The sequence below is a fragment of the Phocoena sinus genome, chromosome 2 (genome assembly GCF_008692025.1).
Source record: "Phocoena sinus isolate mPhoSin1 chromosome 2, mPhoSin1.pri, whole genome shotgun sequence".
Taxonomy (NCBI): domain Eukaryota; kingdom Metazoa; phylum Chordata; class Mammalia; order Artiodactyla; family Phocoenidae; genus Phocoena; species Phocoena sinus.
This window is the reverse complement of record NC_045764.1, coordinates 176358648-176378205: the sequence shown is the minus strand read 5'-3', so window position 1 is coordinate 176378205 and position 19558 is coordinate 176358648. Positions and strand designations below refer to the sequence as shown.

Sequence of the window (19558 nt, the reverse complement as noted above, 5' to 3'; positions counted from 1 at the left end):
CAGAGGCTTTGCCATGAATTAGGGAACATAATTAACCCAGCTTTGCACCTGAGGTCCAGAACAACAAATGATCTCACCCCATGTCAATGAGGCTGTGTTCCTACTATGTGTCCCTCAGAACACAGATCCAATAAGAAGCACCACTGAAGAAAGGGACTATAGTCAAAGTCTGGGGAAAGTGTTCAAAGATTCTTTGTCAACGGTTCTAGAACTTTTTGGTCCCCTTTATATTCTTAAAGATTATGCTGGACTTCCCTGGTGGCGCAGTGGTTAAGAATCCACCTGCCAATGCAGGGGACGTGGGTTCGACACTGGTCTGGGAAGATCCCACATGACACAGAGCAACTAAGCCCGTGAGCCACAACTACTGGGCCTGTGCTCTAGAGCCCACAAGCCACAACTACTGAGCCCACGTGTCACAACTACTGAAGCCCGTGTGCCTAGAGCCCGTGCTCCGTAACAAGAGAAGCCACCGCAGTGAGAAGCCCCCGCTCGCCACAACTAGAGAAAGCCCGTGCGCAGCAATGAAGACCCAATGTAGCCAAAAATAAATAAATAAAATAATTTAAAAAAAAATTTTTTTAAGAAAAATAAATTAAAAATAAGTGCTGGGGCTTCCCTGGTGGTGCAGTGGCTGAGAGTCCACCTGCCGATGCAGGGGACACGGGTTCGTGCCCCGGTCCGGGAAGATCCCACATGCCGTGGAGCAACTAAGTCGGTGAGCCACAACTACTGAGCCTGCGCTCTAGAGCCTGTGAGCCACAACTACTGAAGCCCACGCGCCTAGAGCCCGTGCTCCGCGACAAAAGAAGCCACTGCAGTGAGAAGCCTGTGCACTGCAACAAACAGTAGTCACTGCTCGCCACAACTAGAGAAAGCCCACACACAGCAACAAAGACCCAACGCAGCCAAAAATAATAAATAAAATTTAAAAATTAAAAAAAAGACGGTGCTGGGGAAATGATATCCACATGCAAAAGAATGAAGTTATCAGACTCTTAACCTAACATCAAATACAAAAATTAGCTCAGTGTGGATCAAAGACCTAAATCTACGACCTATAAAACTATCAAATTCTTAGAAGAAAACATAGGGCAAAGCTTCATGACATTTCAAATTTTATGCATCAAAAGACGTTATCAACAGAGTAAAAAGGCAACCCACAGAATGGGAAATAATATTTGCAAATTACATATGTGATAAGGGATTAATATCCAGAATATACAGAGAACTCTGAAAACTCGACAAACACCTGATTTAAAAATGGGCAAAGGGGCTTCCCTGGTGGCACAGTGGTTGAGAGTCTGCCTGCCGATGCAGGGGACACGGGTTTGTGCCCCGGTCTGGGAAGATCCCACATGCTGCGGAGCAGCTGGGCCTGTGAGCCATGGCTGCTGAGCCTGCATCTGGAGCCTGTGCTCCTCAACGGGAGAGGCCACAACAGTGAGAAGCCTGCGTACAGCCAAAAAAAAAAAAAGGCAAAGGACTTGAGATGTTTCTCCAAAGAAGATATACAAATGGTCAATGAGCACATAAAAAAGACGCTCAACATCCGTCATCATTAGAAAAATGCAAATCAAAACTAGGAAACACCACTCCACACCCATCAGGATGGCTTACTGCCAAAAACCCCCAGAAAATAATAAGCCTTTGTGAGGATGTGGAGAAACTGGAACCCTTGTGCACTGTTGGTAGGATTGTATAAAATGGTACAGCCACTGTTTAAAAAAAAAAAAAAAATAGTACAGAGTTCCTCAAAAAATTAAAAACAGAATTACCAGATGATCCAGCAGTTCCACTTCCGGTATGTACCCAGAACTGAAAGCAAGGATGGACGGACGGATAGATTGATTGACTGACTGATTTTTGGCTGTGTTGGGTCTTCGTTGCTGCGCCGCAGGCCTTCTCTAGTTGTGGTGACTGGGGGCTACTCTTCGTTGCGGTGCGTGGGCTTCTTTCTCACAGCGGTGGCTTCTCTTGTGGTGGAGCACAGGCTCTAGGCGTGCAGGCTTCAGTAGTTGTGGCACGCGGGCTCAGTAGTTGTGGCTCGCAGGCTCTAGAGCACAGGCTCAGTAGTTGTGGCCCATGGGCTTAGTTGCTCCGCGGCATGTGGGATCTTCCCCTACCAGGGCTCAAACCCGTGTCCCCCCCTGCACTGGCAGGTGGATTCTTAACCACTGCGCCACCAGGTAAGCCCGAAAGCAAGGATTTAAAAAGCTATTTGTGCACCCATGTTCATAGCAGCATTATGCATAGTAGCTAAGATGTGGAAGCAACTCAAGAGATCATCAAGGGGGACTTCCCTGGAGGTCCAGTGGCTAGGACTCCACACTTCCACTGCAGGGAGCACAGGTTCAATTTCTGGTCAGGGAACTAATATCCCACAAGCCACGTAGCATGGCCAAATAAAAAAGTTCATCAAGGGATTAATGGAAAAGCTTAACGAGGCACATCCATAAGATGGAATATTATTCAGTCTTACAAAGGAAGGAAATTCTGGCACCTGCTACAACATGGATGAACCTTGAGGACACTATGCTAAGTGAAATAAAACAGTCACAAAAATACAAATACTGCATGCTTCCACTCTTATGAAGTCCCTAGAGTATTCAAAAGCATAGCGACAGAAAGGAGAATGGTGGTTGCCAGGGGCTGGGGGGAGGGGGGAGGGGGGATTTAATGGGCGTAGAGTTTCAGTTTTATAAGATGCAGAGTTCTAGAGATGAATGGTGGTGGTGGCTGCACAGCATTATGGATGTATTTAATACCACTGGAATATACACTTTAAAACAGTTAAGATAATACATTTTATATGTATTTTATCACAATAAAAAAATTGGGAAAAAAAGTCTATTAGTGTTAATATAAATAACATTTTAATGAAATTCTCAAATGTCCTCCTGTAGTCAATCTGTTATGATATCACACGTCACATACTTCTGGAAAATTCTACTGTACGCTCGTGAGAAAGAATGGAAGAAGCAAATAATGTCTTAAATAGTATTACCAAAACAGTTTTGATTTTGCAGACCCCCTAAAATGGTCTCAGAAAACTTCCAGAGGTCCACATCCCTACTTCAAGAACTGCTGCACTAGTCACATTAAAGCTTTTTTTTTTTTTTAACTGATTAACTTGGTTTAAAGCCTCCATCTGCCCATGCCATTTGATTACTTCCTATGAACCTATTAACCTCCTAAGGAGCTAAAGAAAGGGAAAGACTGCAGCAAGGCATCCAGTGAGTCTGACCCTGAAGTACAAGGAACCCACCACCCCTTCACCCCTGACTGGGGAAGGCAAAAAATCAGAATTGGTGGAGGAGGGAGAGTTAATGAGTGTGTGTGCTTGCAAAAAGCAAAGTCAAAATTCTGATTCTATATTTTGAAAATATAAGTCTTGATGGAAACTACAGTAAACAAATCTAAAGGAAATACTGGCTGCTGGAATATGCAAACAATGACCACCTTGTGCATAACTCAATGGGGAGAAGACATCCTGTTATAGCCCTAGAGCACTACCTGTACACAAGAAGCATTCAATAAACGCTTACTGCGGTGATCTGAGGCCTTCAATACTCGCATTAGTAACCACACATACATCAGAGATGGAGATAGAACAGTGAAGAAACAGGGTTTCTGGTGCTTTAACAAATACCAATGTGTGCTCTTCTGGTTTTTTTTGCGGTACGCGGGCCTCTCACTGTTGTGGCCTCTCCCGTTGCAGAGCACAGGCTCTGGACGTGCAGGCTCAGCGGCCATGGCTCATGGGCCCAGCCGCTCCACGGCATGTGGGATCTTCCCGGACCAGGGCACGAACCCATGTCCCCTGCATCGGCAGGCGGACTCTCAACCACTGCGCCACCTGGGAAGCCCACCAATGTGGTTTTAAAATTCCATTATTTTAAAGCTGAGGGAACTCCCTGGCAGTCCAGTGGTTAGGACTCTGCATTTCCACTGAACGGTGCACAGGTTCGATTCCTGGTCAGGGAACTAAGATCCTGCAAGCTGTGTGTCGTGGCCAAAAAAGAAAAAAATAATTTAAAGTTGAATGAATGAATTTTCTTCAAACTTTACTTTCATATGTAATTTTATGTGGTATACTTGGATCTCCAAAAGATCCAAGGGATTTCCATCTCCCAAAGGGATTTCCGAAGAAACCCCTTCAATAACACTGTTCTGGCCACAATTCTGTTTTCTTCCTCATTCTCATGGCCAAATCCATCAAAAATGCTGCCTTTCCAGTTCCTCTTTCCTCTGATCTTCTGAGACTTTGTTTCTATTCTCGTGACAGGCCCCTTGATCACTAGTTTCTTCCGGTTCTGCTCAATATCCACCTTCTAAAGATTCTATTCTGATTTTGTTACTATACATTTTCATTTTCAAGTACTGCTGTTCAAAAAGTATCTAAAGTAAAAACAGAAAAAAAATGTGTTGCATTCAGCTATATCAAACTGTAGAAGAGAGTCATTTTATCAAAAGCAAGTGTCCTCAGAGTGAAACATTATCATTTAACATGATGTGTGTATGTGTCAACGAAAACTGAGGGGGAAGCTCCTAATCCCCTCTTCCTTCCAGTTCCCTTGCTGGGATGACTCACTACCAAAATAACCTTGGCCCAGAGCTGGAGCCTGGAGAAGAGCTCAGACCTCGAGGTCACCAAAAGAGGAGGCAACTGTGGGGCATCACTTAGGTGCCTCAGAAAGATGCAGACTGGAGAGAAGACCACTGACTCATTCCCAAGGTTGTGGAGGGGGTGTGTGTGTGTGCGCGTGCACGTATGTGTGTGTGCGCGTGCATGCACGCACAGCAAAAGCCAAGGGAATTCACTAGGCAAGGAAACAGGAGTGTCCCTGGCACTTGTGTAAAGTTCTGGGAAATTCCATTTATTCACTCTGACGCCTAAAGCAAAGTGGAAAATTACAAAATAGGGATAAAGAGAGCTCACACATGAGAAGGGCTTCCCCCCCCCCCAACCCCGCCACCCAACATTCCTCAAATCAAGAGTCCAACAAACCGGCAGCAAATACTCACTGGAGGAAAAATCCGTATCTTCCACTTCCTGTCAATTAACCACTGGTCAAAAGATCCTTACACCCTGCTCCTGACTGGTGTTAAAGCATCTACAACCACCAGCATCTACAAGAGCAGGCAGAAAAAAGATCCCAAGTCCTTTAAGAGGACAAAATAATCCAGAAGAATGGTATATTAGCTCAGGCTGTCAAAACAAAAAATACCACAGACTGGGCAGCTTAAAGAGCAGAAATTTATTTTCTCACAGTTGGAAGCTGGAAGTCAGAGATCGGGGTGCCAGCATGGGCAGTTCCTCTTGGCTTGCAGATGACCACCTTCTCACTGTGTCCTTACAAGTGGAAGAAAGCAAGCAAGCTCTCTGGTGTCTCTTTTTATAAGGACACTAATCCTATCAGATCAGGGGCCTACCCTTATGACCTAATTTAACCTAATTATTTCCACAAAGGCCCTACCTCCAAACAGGCTTTAACATCTAAATTCTGGGGGACACAATTCAGTCTACAGCAACGGAGAACAAGCCTATCAACTATAACAGCTCCCTACAAAATAAAACTTCAAATCAAAACCTAACAATACAAACAAAATGGGTGAATGGCACAAGCACAGGGTGGAGTAAAAGAGGCAGACACAAAATAATAAATACTGTATGACTCCATTAGTAAAATTTTAAGAGAAAAAAACAGAATATGGTGTTTTAGAAGTCAGGATAGTGGTTATCTTGGGAGGGAAGGACAGTGAAATGATTAGAAGGAGGTACAAAGGAGGACTTCTGGGGTTCAGGTCATGGTATATTTTTGCCCTGGGTCATGGGTGGTTAAGCAAATGTTTACACTTTTTCTGGATGTGTGCTATATACCAATAAGGAGTTAATTTTTAAAAGTCAGTGATGACTTTAAAAGATTATAGTGAAGTCAATAGATAATGATGCCTAAAACTGAAAAAATAATTAAGAATAAAACATGCTATTAAAATATATGAAAGTAAAACATAAAGAATCAGTTTGAAAGACTGAAAGTGGCCATCTTAGGAGATTAGGAAATTGTGGGAGGGGGCAGGGAACACATTAAAAAAAAAAACCTTGACTCTTTAAACTGTATAATATATAATTAACTTGAATAAAAATAACAATGAAAAGCTCCTTCATACCCATAATGAGGACATTCAGTTAAAGATGGCATACTAATCACATGCATTCTCTCTTCTTCCACCTGACCGTCCGATTAAACAATAAAGACAAAATGACAAAGAATGGCAAAGAGAATGGGAGAGGTGGCATCAGCAGACAAGTGACTTTAAATAATTTCTGGAGGACAAAAATCAGAGGCACCCAGAGCAGGGCACATACAAGCCTAGAGTATGCTCTAAGAAGGGTGCAATCCAGGAAAAACTTAGTAATGACCAGAGAAAATAACTCAGTGCCTTGAATACGGAAGGTCCCAGCGAAAGGCCAACTTTCCTCCCAGCCACCGTGAAGCCAAGCCAGGCACCTGAGCAGCACCTTCCACACACCTCATGTACAGAGCTCTCAATGTGCTTCTTATTTCTCCGCTCTTAAAAACGTTTTCAGGGCTTCCCTGGTGGCACAGTGGTTGAGAGTCCGCCTGCCGATGCAGGGGACACGGGTTCGAGCCCTGGTCTGGGAAGATCCCACATGCCGCGGAGCAACTGGGCCCGTGAGCCACAACTACTGAGCCTGCGCGTCTGGAGCCTGTGCTCCACAACAAGAGAGGCCATGATAGTGAGAGGCCCGCGCACCGCGATGAAGAGGGGCCCCCGCTTGCCGCAACTAGAGAAAGCCCTCGCACAGAAATGAGGACCCAACACAGCCAAAAATAAATAAAGAATTATTTAAAAAAAAAAAAAAAAAAAAAGTGAAGAAGAAATCAGGGTTTAAAAAAAAAAAAAAAAACGTTTTCAAAAGTCAGACATCTGAGGAAAGCCCATACCCTTTTCTAATACCCCTTCCCATATATCTGTTGTTAGGGGAAAATACCAGTAACAATTAACCCTCCTCCTTCAGAAAAAAAAGGACAGTTGATTCACGTTATTCACGGTAATTACATTCTATGAAGTCACTCTGAACACTGAACTAGTGAATACTGAACCACTGTTCCTAAGGGGAAAGAGTTAAGACTCCTGTGAGCCCCTGGTCATAACATTTTCATCAACTGATCAATACATAATCTTGTTTTATGTGTGTTTCTGCTTAAGGATACCTCATTTACTATACATTATTGATTCATTAACACTGAACAGCACTATCTAACTCATGCCTGAATGAAGCTTACCTAACAAATGTATTTTCTCTGTAAGGCACGTCAAAGCCTTGCACTTAGGAACACTGGCTAATACCTCAGCCCTACAGTTGGGGGCCATTTTAAACAATAAAATCACCAACAAAATGCACAAAGATGTGGAAAATGTGTACTAAATAACCACAAAAAGGGCATCTGTTTATAGTATGAAGGCTGAAAGGCAGAGTGTCACCTTGCTGGGCCTCGGCTGGGGAAACGCACATTAAGCAATTGAAACTTTGCTGCTCTGTGCGTGTCTGCAAAAGACTGCAAAAGCACAGCAAGTACTGATTCTGGGATTACAAATAAGTTGTAGTATGTGAATTTGCAAGTATGGAATTTGTGAATAAGGGGATTGACTGTATCCGTTCCCAAGATGGATAGTGATGGTTGCAGACACTGCAAATGTACTTAATGCCATTGAGCTGCACTTAAAAACGGCTACAATGGTAAATGTTATACATATTTTACCACAATAAAAAAAAAGTGTCACAACTATGTAATTAAGTGATTTTTAATTTGTGGGAACTGGGTTTATGTGAATACTCCACAATGAACCATGATGATCATCTTTACCATTTTCAGCTGTATCTGTTATCAGACTTACACTAAGGCTATCTTTACCGTCCTGCTTGCTCACTTCCAAAACAAATAGTTATTGAGTATTTAGAGGCCAAGGATAAATGAGGTTCAAGACTGAATCTTTTTCCCTCTGGCCTCTCTCTGGTTTCTCCTTTAGTGTAGGAGAGAGGACACAGATTGACAATAAAAGCATACAGCCACAAGAGCACAATAACAAGCTGAGAAGACAACAGTGGGAAAGCTATTTCAATAACTTTCTGAAAGAGAGAGAAGAGACAACAGAGGAAAGGACACTATAACCAGAAACAGTGTGATTTCCCCAGCATGACTTGGAAAGGGCTCCAGACTTGGAGGTCCCAGGGGACCAAAGGCGACAGGGGAGCTGCTAGGCTAATTCCAAAGTCAAAAGTCTGTATAAAGAATGCTGCTGCTCCCCAACCAAACGAATGACCACCGGTTCTTAAGGGACTGTAAACTTATTCTGCGGAGAAGACAACGAGGCTCTGGACTCAAGGTCAACAGGCCCAGGAGAGGGCAGGAGTGAGGCATGGAGATGAAAAGGGGCGGGGGGGGGGGGCGGGGGGGGGCGGAGATTAAGTGTCAGACTGCTGCTGAGGGGTGGGACCATGGCTCCTCTCGGGCAGAACAGAAGATTCTTAACCTAGAGAACAGAATGGTCCCAGAGAAGAGATCTAAAGACAAAGATATCTGGGTACTCCAATAAAAGCACTGGATGACTCCCAAAGGAAAGTTCTGTGGTCAAACATATCCTATACATGCAAACCAGCTTCTGATCAGCTTCTTAGGGTTCCACCTTAAACAGACACAGACAACCAGGGCTTACCAGATTCCAAAGAAAGTCTCTGTATGAAAGACAGACACCAAGAAAGAATCCCAGAGAAAAGAGAAACAATGTAGGGAGCAAAAAATCTACTTAAAAAAAAAAAAAAAAAAAAAAAAGAAGAAAGCTTTTACTATCCTCAGAGAGTTAACAGAAGAAACAGTATTGATACCAGAACTGGATAATACAAAGACAAATAAAGAAAAGGAAAGAGCTAGGAGGAGGACACATGCAGGGACTCAAACAAATTTAACAGAAAGATTGGAAGATAAAGTTAAAGACATCACTCAGAAAGTAAAATAGAAACAGAGACAGAAAACCAAGACAGATAGATAGATAGATAAATAAGTAAATAGGTAAATAAAATAAATAATCAAGGCTCTTGGGAATTCCCTGGCAGTCCAGTGGTTAGGACTCGGCACTTTCACTGCTAGGGCCCAGGTTCAATCCCTAGTCAGGAACTAGGATGCTGTAAACCACATGACACAGCCAAAAAAAAAAAGGAATTCTAGAATGACGATTTTTAAATAATAAAATGAGACAATTCTCCAGAACTGAAAGACAAGAATGTTTACATTGAAAGGGTTCAATGAGCACCAGGAACAAAGAATGAAGACCAACTCCTTGGCACTTCACTGTGAAATTTCTCAACAGCATGGATAAATGAGAATCTCGAGTCTAAAAAGCTGCTAGAAAGGTGGGGGGAAAAGCCATTTACACTGTTTTACTCTAGACTTTGTAACTACCAATATCGGAAAACCCACTACGATCTTAATCTTGAGTTTCCCACTCTCTAACCACCTCCTCCTAACTTTCCCACCCACCCACTCTGGAATCCCAATAACTATCTGAACTCACCTGGATCCACAGCCATTGATCCCACCATCTTCTTATGGTCTGCCTTCTCCCTCAAGTACTTACTTCCTACTTAAATCTATTGTCTTTAATTGAAATCACTCCCTTGGGTATTCCAAATCAATGCCCTTGCTCTGTTTCCATTTCACTACTTACTATAATAAAATCCCAACCATGTACAAATGCTATGCCTGTGTCTGGTTAACTGAATGTTGCTGGACAGTAAATTACATCCAGGCTGTCTATTCCCGATTTAAATCCATGATCAGTAACCTCAGGGAAGTGTTAAGGCTGCTATATTTCAGTCCATTCACTCTCCTACTAACCTGTTAATTACTATAACTTCCTCAGATCTCTAATATCGCCTATCTCCTTGACAGTCACATTCTTAGTTGGTAATCTTGCTTTCTATTTTACTGAAAAAAGAACTGCAATGAGAAGAAAACTTCTCAAGCTCCCACCCTCATATAGAACCACTCACCTGCAGAATATTGGCATAGTACCCTCTACTTTCCTCCTACTTCTAAGGACTGTCCACGTTATCCAAAGACAATACCTCTACCACCCCCTCTCACCCATTCCAGCACGTCTCCTCAAAGCACCATTTTTACCCTTTCCCTTAAATTATTCCCATTAGCAGACAAACGTGTTGGTATTTTGCCCCCCCTCCCTTTTTTTTTTTTTTTTTTGCGGTACATGGGCCTCTCACCGTTGTGGCCTCTCCCGTTGCGGAGCACAGGCTCCGGACGCGCAGGCTCAGCGGCCACGGCTCACGGGCCCAGCCACTCCGCGGCACGTGGGATCTTCCCGAACCGGGGCACGAACCCGTGTCCCCTGCATCGGCAGGCGGACTCTCAACCACTGCTCCACCAGGGAAGCCCTTGCCCATCTTTTAAAAAATATCTTGGCCTGACATCTCCCTGTAGCCACTACCCCATTCATCTGTGCCTTGAAAGCGCTATCTTGCTGTTTTTAACCTCTACCCACCTATTCTCTCTTGAACTAATATGTTACATCATATGCATCGGTACTGCAAGGTATTTGAAAGATATGTTGGATCAATTTGCAGAAAATACATAGAACCATGAGAAAGTTGAAAAAAACCCCACAAAACTTGAGGCAACTATTAATTCTAGACAAAATAAAAAATTATATAAGAAAATAAATTATTGTGGTCCAACACTGAACAACATTTACGTAGCTTAAGTTAAAAAAATCTAACTTTAACCAAATATATCATTGCAATAGAATGGCTGAGGAAAGGAAAGTAGATGTGGAAGTGAATCATAAGAAAGCTATATCCATCTTCCATAAGGAGAAAAGTCAGTGATGTCTACAATTATAAATCAGGAGATAACCAAAAGACTATCAGAAAAAAGAGCCTAGAAAATTGAAAGCAGGAGCCTTCGGTTAATGGTACTGAATGATAAAGAGGAGGCAAAGAAAGTCTGATTTTAGTTAGAAGCTTTTTAGTATTATTTGACTTTTTAAGCTATAGGCATGTATTACTTTGGAAAATAATTTTTTAAGGCAGTAGAAAAACAGTCTCAATTAAGTACCAAATGACAGATACAAGTGAGTTCTTCTGCAGTTCATGTTAGGGGAGAGATCCCTAGGGGCCTATGAAAATAACTATGGGGAAAAATGAACTTGAAAGAAAAACTTGACTTGAAAGAAAACTGTAATATTAAAACAAACAATTATTTCAAAAACCAAAATAATCTTCAGCTGTGAAAAGCTAGCCAAAACCAAGACAGAAGATGGAACTAACATCCCCAAATCCCAAATATGGGATAGCTGCTTCTATGACAATAGGTAGCATTTTCATCAAAGAGTTAAATCAGATGAATTTTATGACTGGTGCCTGTATTTTTAAATATATATAAAATAAGGATTTTGGTGTTTTTCTGGTCTAAAAATTAAGAACCATCCTAGAGAGACAGGTCTCATCTACAGTGGACTTCTACCACAATCATTCTATTTAAAGACTTGATTAGAAACTGTTCACTAGATGTAAGACATTCTCTTGGTCATAATTCATTAATCTAATTTGTCTGTTCACAGGAGTTCCCTGGCGGTCCAGTGGTTAGGATGCGGCGCTCTCACTGCCAAGGGCCTGGATTCAATCCCTGGATCGGGAACTAAGATCCCAAAAAGTCATGCGGTGCGCACCCCACCCCCCACAAAACAGACAAATAAAACAGAAAAAAAACACAAAAACTAATTTGTCTATTCAGTAAAAATGCCATTCTTCCATCACATAAATTTTCTTGAGTATCTTTTATGTTCACAATGTCCTTGTGACGTAAGTGCATGATATAGATTATCCCCACTCTCTTCTTTCAGGGAATTCTTTCCACTACATAATTCTACTACATTGCTAGTCTTATCCCAATGACAGCAATTAAAACTGTCTCTTTAACATATAGTAACTCCTTATCTCCTACTGACTCAGAATGAATTAAGTCTCTGAATCACCAACACCACTTTCTGGTGCACTCCGGGTTTCCATTAGTGCTCTTACTACCTCAATAGGAAAGATACATCCCATTCCCATAAAAGGGCAAGAGAATGCTGATGGAAAAGCTTTAGTTTCTAGTGGGCTGAGAACAGTACCAAGTGATAAAAATAATAACTAGACTAGAGTTTTAAGTTTCTTTAGGAATATTATACTATAATAAACCTGTAATAAAACCAACTTTCTAGAAAAGCTTCAGTTTTTTACCATATGACCCAGCAATCCCACTCCTGGGTTATCTTAGAGAAATAAAAATTTATGTTCACACAGAAACCTGTACAGGAATGTTTATAGCAGTTCTATTCATAATTGCCAAACGTGAAAACAACTCAAATGTCCTTTAGTGTAGGAGTGGATACGAACTGTGGTCCAGTCATACAATGGAATACTACTCAGCAATAAAAAAGAACACACTGGGCTTCCCTGGTGGCGCAGTGGTTGAGAGTCCGCCTGCCAATGCAGGGGACGCGGGTTCGTGCTCCGGTCCGGGAAGATCCCACGTGCCGCGGAGCGGCTGGGCCCGTGGGCCATGGCCGCTGGGCCTGCGCTCCGCAGTAGGAGAGGCCACGACAGTGAGAGGCCCGCGTACCGCAAAAAAAAAAAAAGAACAAACTAAGAATACTATATGCAACAACCTGGATCAATCTCAAAGGCATTAGAGAAGATATACTGTATGATCTCATTTACTTGACAGACTTGAAACAAACAAAATTATGAGGATGAAGAATAGACAGGTGGTTGCAGGAGGTTATGATGGGGGAGGGAGCAACCATAAAGGGACCACGAGGGAATTTTCTGAGGTAATGGGACTGTTCTGTATCTTGATTACGGTACTGGTAACATCAATCTATAAATGTGTTAAAATTCATAGAACTGTACATCAAAATAAAAAATGATGTATAATTTAAAAAATAACATCAACTTGCTTAATTCTGATATCCAAAATAAGAGCAAGTTCAAAAGGTGCTCAGACACAAGATGTTATGCAAATTTGGTAGCCTTCCCATATATGCACAAACCCCATTCACAACAGCAACAAAAATTATAAAACACTTTGGAATGAACATAACAAGAACTATGCAAAATCCAGATGAAGAAAATTATGAACCTTAAAAACAAAATCGAGACACACTTCATAAGCCTGGATAGAAACACTTGGTATCATTAAAATAGCAAATTGCCTCCCAAATCAGTTTATAAATTCAATTAACTTCATCAAAATTAATCCAATCAAAATTCCAGTAAGGCTGTTTTTAGAACATGGCAACCTATTTCTAAAATTAATCTGACCGGGTGTTCCCTGGAGGTCCAGTGGTTACCACTCAGCACTGTCACTGCCATGGCCTGGGTTCAATCCCTGGTCGGTGAAGTATGATCCCACAAGCTGTATGGTGCCACCAAAATAATGAAATGGAATGAAATGAAATGAAATAAAATTCATCTGACAGAGTAAATTGCAAAAAAGAGCAATGAAATTTTCTAAAAATAAGAATAATCAGCAGGGGACTTAACCTACTCCAAAAAAATCAAAACGTACAATCAAAAGGTGCAGTAATAAAAACACCATGATATGGGTACAAAACTAAATAAATGAAATCAGAGAAACAAAAGGGGATTTAATAAACGGGGGGAGAGAACAGATGATCTGGGACAAGCAGTAATGCACATAGGGGAAAAAAAATTAGAGCCCTACACCTCATACTAATCCCCCAAAATACATACCAAATGAATTAAACATTCAGTTGCCAGCCACAGGAGTATTTGAAGAAAAAACAGAATCAATTTAAAAAATCCTGGAAGTAAACCTTTCTCACCAAGACATGAAACCCAGACAGATCAGACTGATCAGACTGACGTCTGAAACACATAAAATGTTTAAATCGCTAAGATTTAAAAGAGAAAAAGAAAAATGGATAAAAAAGGATATACAACAGGAAACATTTTAAAAAGAAAATGACACAAATATACGAAAATATCATCAATCTAAGTAGTTATCAGGAAAAAGCAATCTTTTTTTAAAACTAGATTTATTGCTCATCTGATAGACAAAAATTATCTACAATGTTAGTAACGGTGTAGAAAAATGGCCACTCTCATTCATTCCAGTAGGGCTAATAAAATAGTAAAACGTTCTCTCAAAACCAATTTAGCAGTACCTATTACAGTATCAAATATTCATCCCCTCTGACCCAGGACCTCCACACTTCTAGGAATTTATCCTACAGAAACACTCTTAACGAGAGCACAGAAAGTTATGTTAAAGAACGTTCACTGCAGATATTTGTGATAGCAAAAAAATCAGAAACTACCCAATGCCCACCAACGGGGGTGAACTACGGTGCCAGCACACACTGGAAGATGACGTTCCATTAAACATAATGTCAGATCTATGAGCACTAAGATCCAGATGTGATCAAGTATGTTGCTAAGAAAAATTACCGTTAAGTCCCATGAGTCCCTTTCTGTTAAAATAAACAAAAAGTTACTGTGTATATAAAAAAACTGTGGTAATCTACACCAAACTGCTGAAAATGATCCTCTTTGAGGAGAGAAAGTTTAAGGAATTTTACTTTCTACATAACGAATTCCTATAATGTTTACATTTTATATGATTCTGGTTAAGACCTACAATAGGGGAAAAAAAAGAATAAAATTGTTTATTTCAAATTTTAAAAAAAGTGTTTTAATTTACGCACTATCTAGTCAGATTCAAGCCATTTCTGGAGAGAGAACCTACTAGATATAAACATGGTAAGCCACACTCCAGCACACATGTTATGTAAAGGGGAGAGGGTCTGTCTGTCCCACTCCTTTTTTTTTTTTTTTTTTTTTTTCCGGTACGCGGGCCTCTCACTGTTGTGGCCTCTCCCGTTGCGGAGCACAGGCTCCGGACGCGCAGGCCCAGCGGCCATGGCTCACGGGCTCAGCCGCTCCACGGCACGTGGGATCTTCCCAGACCGGGGCACGAACCCATGTCCCCTGCATCGGCAGGCGGACTCTCAACCACTGCGCCACCAGGGAAGCCCCTGTCCCACTCCTCTTTTAACCCACCATCTCTACCTATGTAAGGAAACTGGCCAAGCAACCACTCGAGATTGGTGGGGGAAATAAACTCAGAGGTTTTGTTCCTTATTTCAAAAATTTTTGATCAAGGGCAGCAAAGAAACCTGCACCCATTCATGCTATTTACTGATTCCAAAAGCAGTCCAGGCATCTCTACAACCAGGAGTCTTAACCAGGGAACTGTCACTAAAATTGAGATGAAATGTGAAGAGGCAAATTTTTAGTTACAGTCTTTACTTAAGACTCCAGTTAGCATAGACCAATGCTCCCCAACCTTCTTCAGGTCCCAGCACACACAGAAAATCAGAATATTTGTAGGGCAATTTGTAGCAAACCCAGGGTGGGTCCTGCTCCAGCAGCCCTCAGCATGGTGGGCTGCAGGCATCAGTACCATGGCACATCTGTAATACCACCTTGGCACACATATCAGGAGGCTTTGGTACATGGGCAGCATTTCTTTATAAAGCTTCCTTCAAAAGTAACATGAGATTCATTCAATAAATATTTATAAGTACCTAATATGTGCCAAGCATGATAAAGTACTGATGTCTACCCTATAGACTAGAGGGGGAAGACAGGTTAATAAGCAATTCCAACATAATTGTAATTGTAATAGTAAAACATAATTGTTTATGTAATTTTAATAGTAAAACATGCTATCTAAGGAAAGTATCAGAATTTTTAACATGAATCCCATGCCTGGGGAAAGGGAGTCTGTCAATGACTACTTTCCAGAAGAAGTGACTCCTGTACAAAAGGGTGAAGTATATTTTAGGCAAAGGAATTGCAGGTACAAAGATCCAAATGCAATAAACTATGTCAAAAATAAAGAAAAAGGCAGAACAGTTCTCTACTGCATAAGTAGAATGTGAGGAGGGAGTTAGTTTAGTAGCAGTTTCGTAAAAAAATATTTATTTATTAATTATTATTATTTTTGGCTGCGTTGGGTCTTAGTTGCTGCACTAAGACCTTTCCCTAGTTGCGGCAAGCAGAGGCTACTCTTCGTTGCAGTGAGTGGGCTTCTCATTGTGGTGGCTTCTCTTGTTGCAGAGCACAGGCTCTAGGCGCCCAGGCTTCAGTGGTTGTGGCACGTGGGCTCAGCAGTTGTGGCTCGCGGGCTCTAGAGCACAGGCTCAGTAGCTGTGGAGCATGGGCTTAGTTGCTCCGTGGCATGTGGGGTCTTCCCGGACCTGGGATCAAACCCGTGTCCCCTTGCATTGGCAGGCGGATTCTTAACCACTGCACCACCAGGGAAGTCCCGATTAATTATTTTATTATCTATTTATTTTGGCTGTGCCAGGTCTTAGGTGAAGCAGGCAGGATCTTCACTGCAGCATGTGGGATCCTTTAGTTGCATCATGCAGACTCTTAATGCGGCATGCATGCAGTATCTAGTTCCCCGACCAGGGACTGAACCCAGGCCCCCTGCACTGGGAGAGCGGAGCCTTACCCACTGGACCACCAGGGAAGTCCCTAGTAGCAGTTTTTTGTTTTTAATTAACTTATTTTTAAATTTTTGGCTGCGTTGGGTCTTCGTTGCTGTGCGCGGGCTTTATCTAGTTGCAGTGAGCGGGGGCTACTCTTCATTGTGGTGTGCAGGCCTCTGATTGCGGTGGCTTCTCATTTTTGCGGTGGCTTCTCTTGCTGCTGAGCACCGGCTCTAGGCACATGGGCTTCAGTACTTGTGGCCCGTGGGCTCCACAGAGCAGGCTCAGTAGTTGTGGCCCACAGGCTTAGTTGCTCCGCAGCATGTGGTATCTTCCTGAACCAGGAATCGAACCCGTTTCCCCTGCATTGGCAGGCATATTCTCAACCACTGGACCAGCAGGAAAGTCCCCCTAGTAGCAGTTTTAATGGAAGTGTTTTTAATAAATACAGCATGTGGTTGAGTAGAAAGCCAATATCACAAAAATTAGGAAAGCATGTGCCTTCCTGCGAAATAACCTATCAGACATAAGCTATGAGAAAAATATTTGGGGAGATGAAGAAACTTCTTGAGTATAAGTCTATAAAAACAGACAACACTATTGATTTTTTCAAGCACCATGAGCTTATAATGAAGTTAAAAATTTTTACTGTGGTGGTATACATTTACCACTGAAAAAGAACACTACCTCTTTTTAAATGCAGAAGATTATTCAAACTCAATATAATCTTTATAACATTTAAAGAAATGAGAAAAGCAAAAGAACTCCCACATAATTAATACATAAGCTTCTTGTTCTTAAAAAAATGTTTAATTAGCCCAAATATATACATTCTTTTTCTTTCTCTCACATGGAACTAAACAGAGCAAGTGTATAAACAGAAATCAAGCATAATTTGCATTTACCTCTCTGCCTGTAAGGATGTGTCTTGCCAATTTCACTTTTGCAAAATTCCCCTTGCCGATTGTTTTCAACAGTCTGTAGTTTCCAATGTGAGGCTGTTCATCTGCACAGGAAGCTACAGAGTTTCTACATCGTGCTCCGGAGCGCCCAGTGCGAGAGGTAACTTCTTGCCGCCCGTCTCCATGTGACGTGTGCTACAATAAAACATACAACAAACATTAGGAAATGAGAGACCCACGGTACTTGACAAGTTTTAAGAGCCTCTAGATGAAGAAACAAAACATCACTGCTTTAATTTTAATCCCAATACATGTGGCACTTCAAAGGGATTTGCCCACCTGATATAAAGTGAGGAAAACAAGAAAATGCTAAGAGAAATACCAAGTGTTGAAATTCAACTGGGTGTTCAGAAAGAAAGGAGGTATTTTCTATATGTGGCTGTAACATAAAATAAGATAAACAGGACTGCCTTACAGTCGTAAAGAGCTTAATGTTTCCATTGTAAAACAACTATACTCCAATAAAAATTTTTTAAAAAAGAACCTGACTTTTTCATATGCTATTAAATGTATCAGCATATATTATCTTTAACACACCCTGTGATGCAGGCAGAACAGCTAATATCACCATTCACCAGATGAGGATACCCTGAGATGTATTCACTGCCACATCACTAGTGAGAAATTCAAAGAGAACCTAGATTCCCAACTTCTTTCTAAACTATGCTGCTAACAATAATTTAAAACAATGTGTTTAAAGACACAGCCAGACTCTGTAGTCCCTGACAAATATTTGTTGAAGAGATGAATACAGTACTCAATATACTCCATAAAGGTAAAACAAATCACATATGCCTCTGACCATATTAAATATAAAGGTACAAGAGATACAAATGCCTGATGTGTACAATTCTGTACGTAGAAGCAGCCAGCTGCCTAGTGCTTCCTCTTCCCCCTAGTGCCCAAAGGATGCCATGCCCCACTGCCTACTCTTCATGGCTGCTAACTCCTTCCTGCTCAAGGAAGGCCTCTCACTCTCACGACACTCTACAAAGACACTTTCAACCTCTTTCATTCTTTTCTCTTTTCCAACTTTTTGTCCAGGAAAATGTCCCTTGTTTATCGTGCTCTCTCTCGCTCTACCTATAGCTCAAAACAAGCCTGATTCTAGGTGATAAACCTAAGAAACTACACTTTGTAACACACTCATATCAAGGAAAACAGAAAAACAAGTATTTTACAGTAAAAGCTTAAGAATTTGTGCCATCAACTTAAGTCCTCAAAAGATGTCCTTTTCAGAATGTCCACGTTAATTTCTATCTACTTTTTCATATTCCTCTAAGTAAATCTCTGTCCCTCATGTACCAGGTTTTGGGATAGGTTCTCTTCTGTTTTATTGAATTATCACATAATACTGCATTGCAAACAACAATTTCTATGTTTTTTTACTGTAAATGTATATTTTAGGTTAAACAGACTTTTACGAACTGGTTACAAATCTAAACAACTCTGTTCCTATAACAAAAAGATTCTAATTTCCAAATTATAAAACAGCCTATTATAGGGTCTCCCCTGGTGGTTCAATGGTTACAAATCCGCCTGCCAATGTGGGGGACACGGGTTCGAGCCCTGGTCCAGGAAGATCCCACATGCCGCGGAGCAACTATGCCCGTGTGCCACAACTACTGAGCCTGCGCTCTAGACCCCGCGAGCCACAACTACTGAGCCTGCGTGCCACAACTACTGAAGGCCATGCGCCTAGAGCCTGTGCTCCACAACAAGAGAAGCCACCACAACGAGAAGCCTGCATGCCACAACAAAGAACAGCCTCCACTCGCTGCAACTAGAGAAAGCCCGTGCACAGCAACAAAGACCCAATGCAGTCAAAAATAATTTTAAAAAATTATTTAAAAAATAGCCTATTATAAATGAGGACTTGATTAAAGAAAAAACTAAAATAACAACTAAGTTATTACACTAAGGCTTTACGCAAAATAGGTATATTGTAATGCAAATTTTCATAGATCAGCTGGAGTACAGTTTTTAAA

At 41.5% G+C, this 19558-nt stretch overlaps 1 protein-coding gene across 9 annotated transcripts in view; it reads right to left on the bottom strand.

The window, feature by feature from the left end:
• The window catches only part of MARK3 (microtubule affinity regulating kinase 3), a 109244-nt gene that overhangs the window by 70827 nt on the left and 18859 nt on the right, over window positions 1–19558 (bottom strand). For all 9 annotated transcript variants that reach the window (XM_032620511.1, XM_032620540.1, XM_032620559.1 and 6 more), the window contains exon 2: window positions 17514–17705. In XM_032620511.1, coding sequence (XP_032476402.1) covers window positions 17514–17705 — 192 coding nt within the window. The remainder of the gene's footprint in view (window positions 1–17513; window positions 17706–19558) is intronic.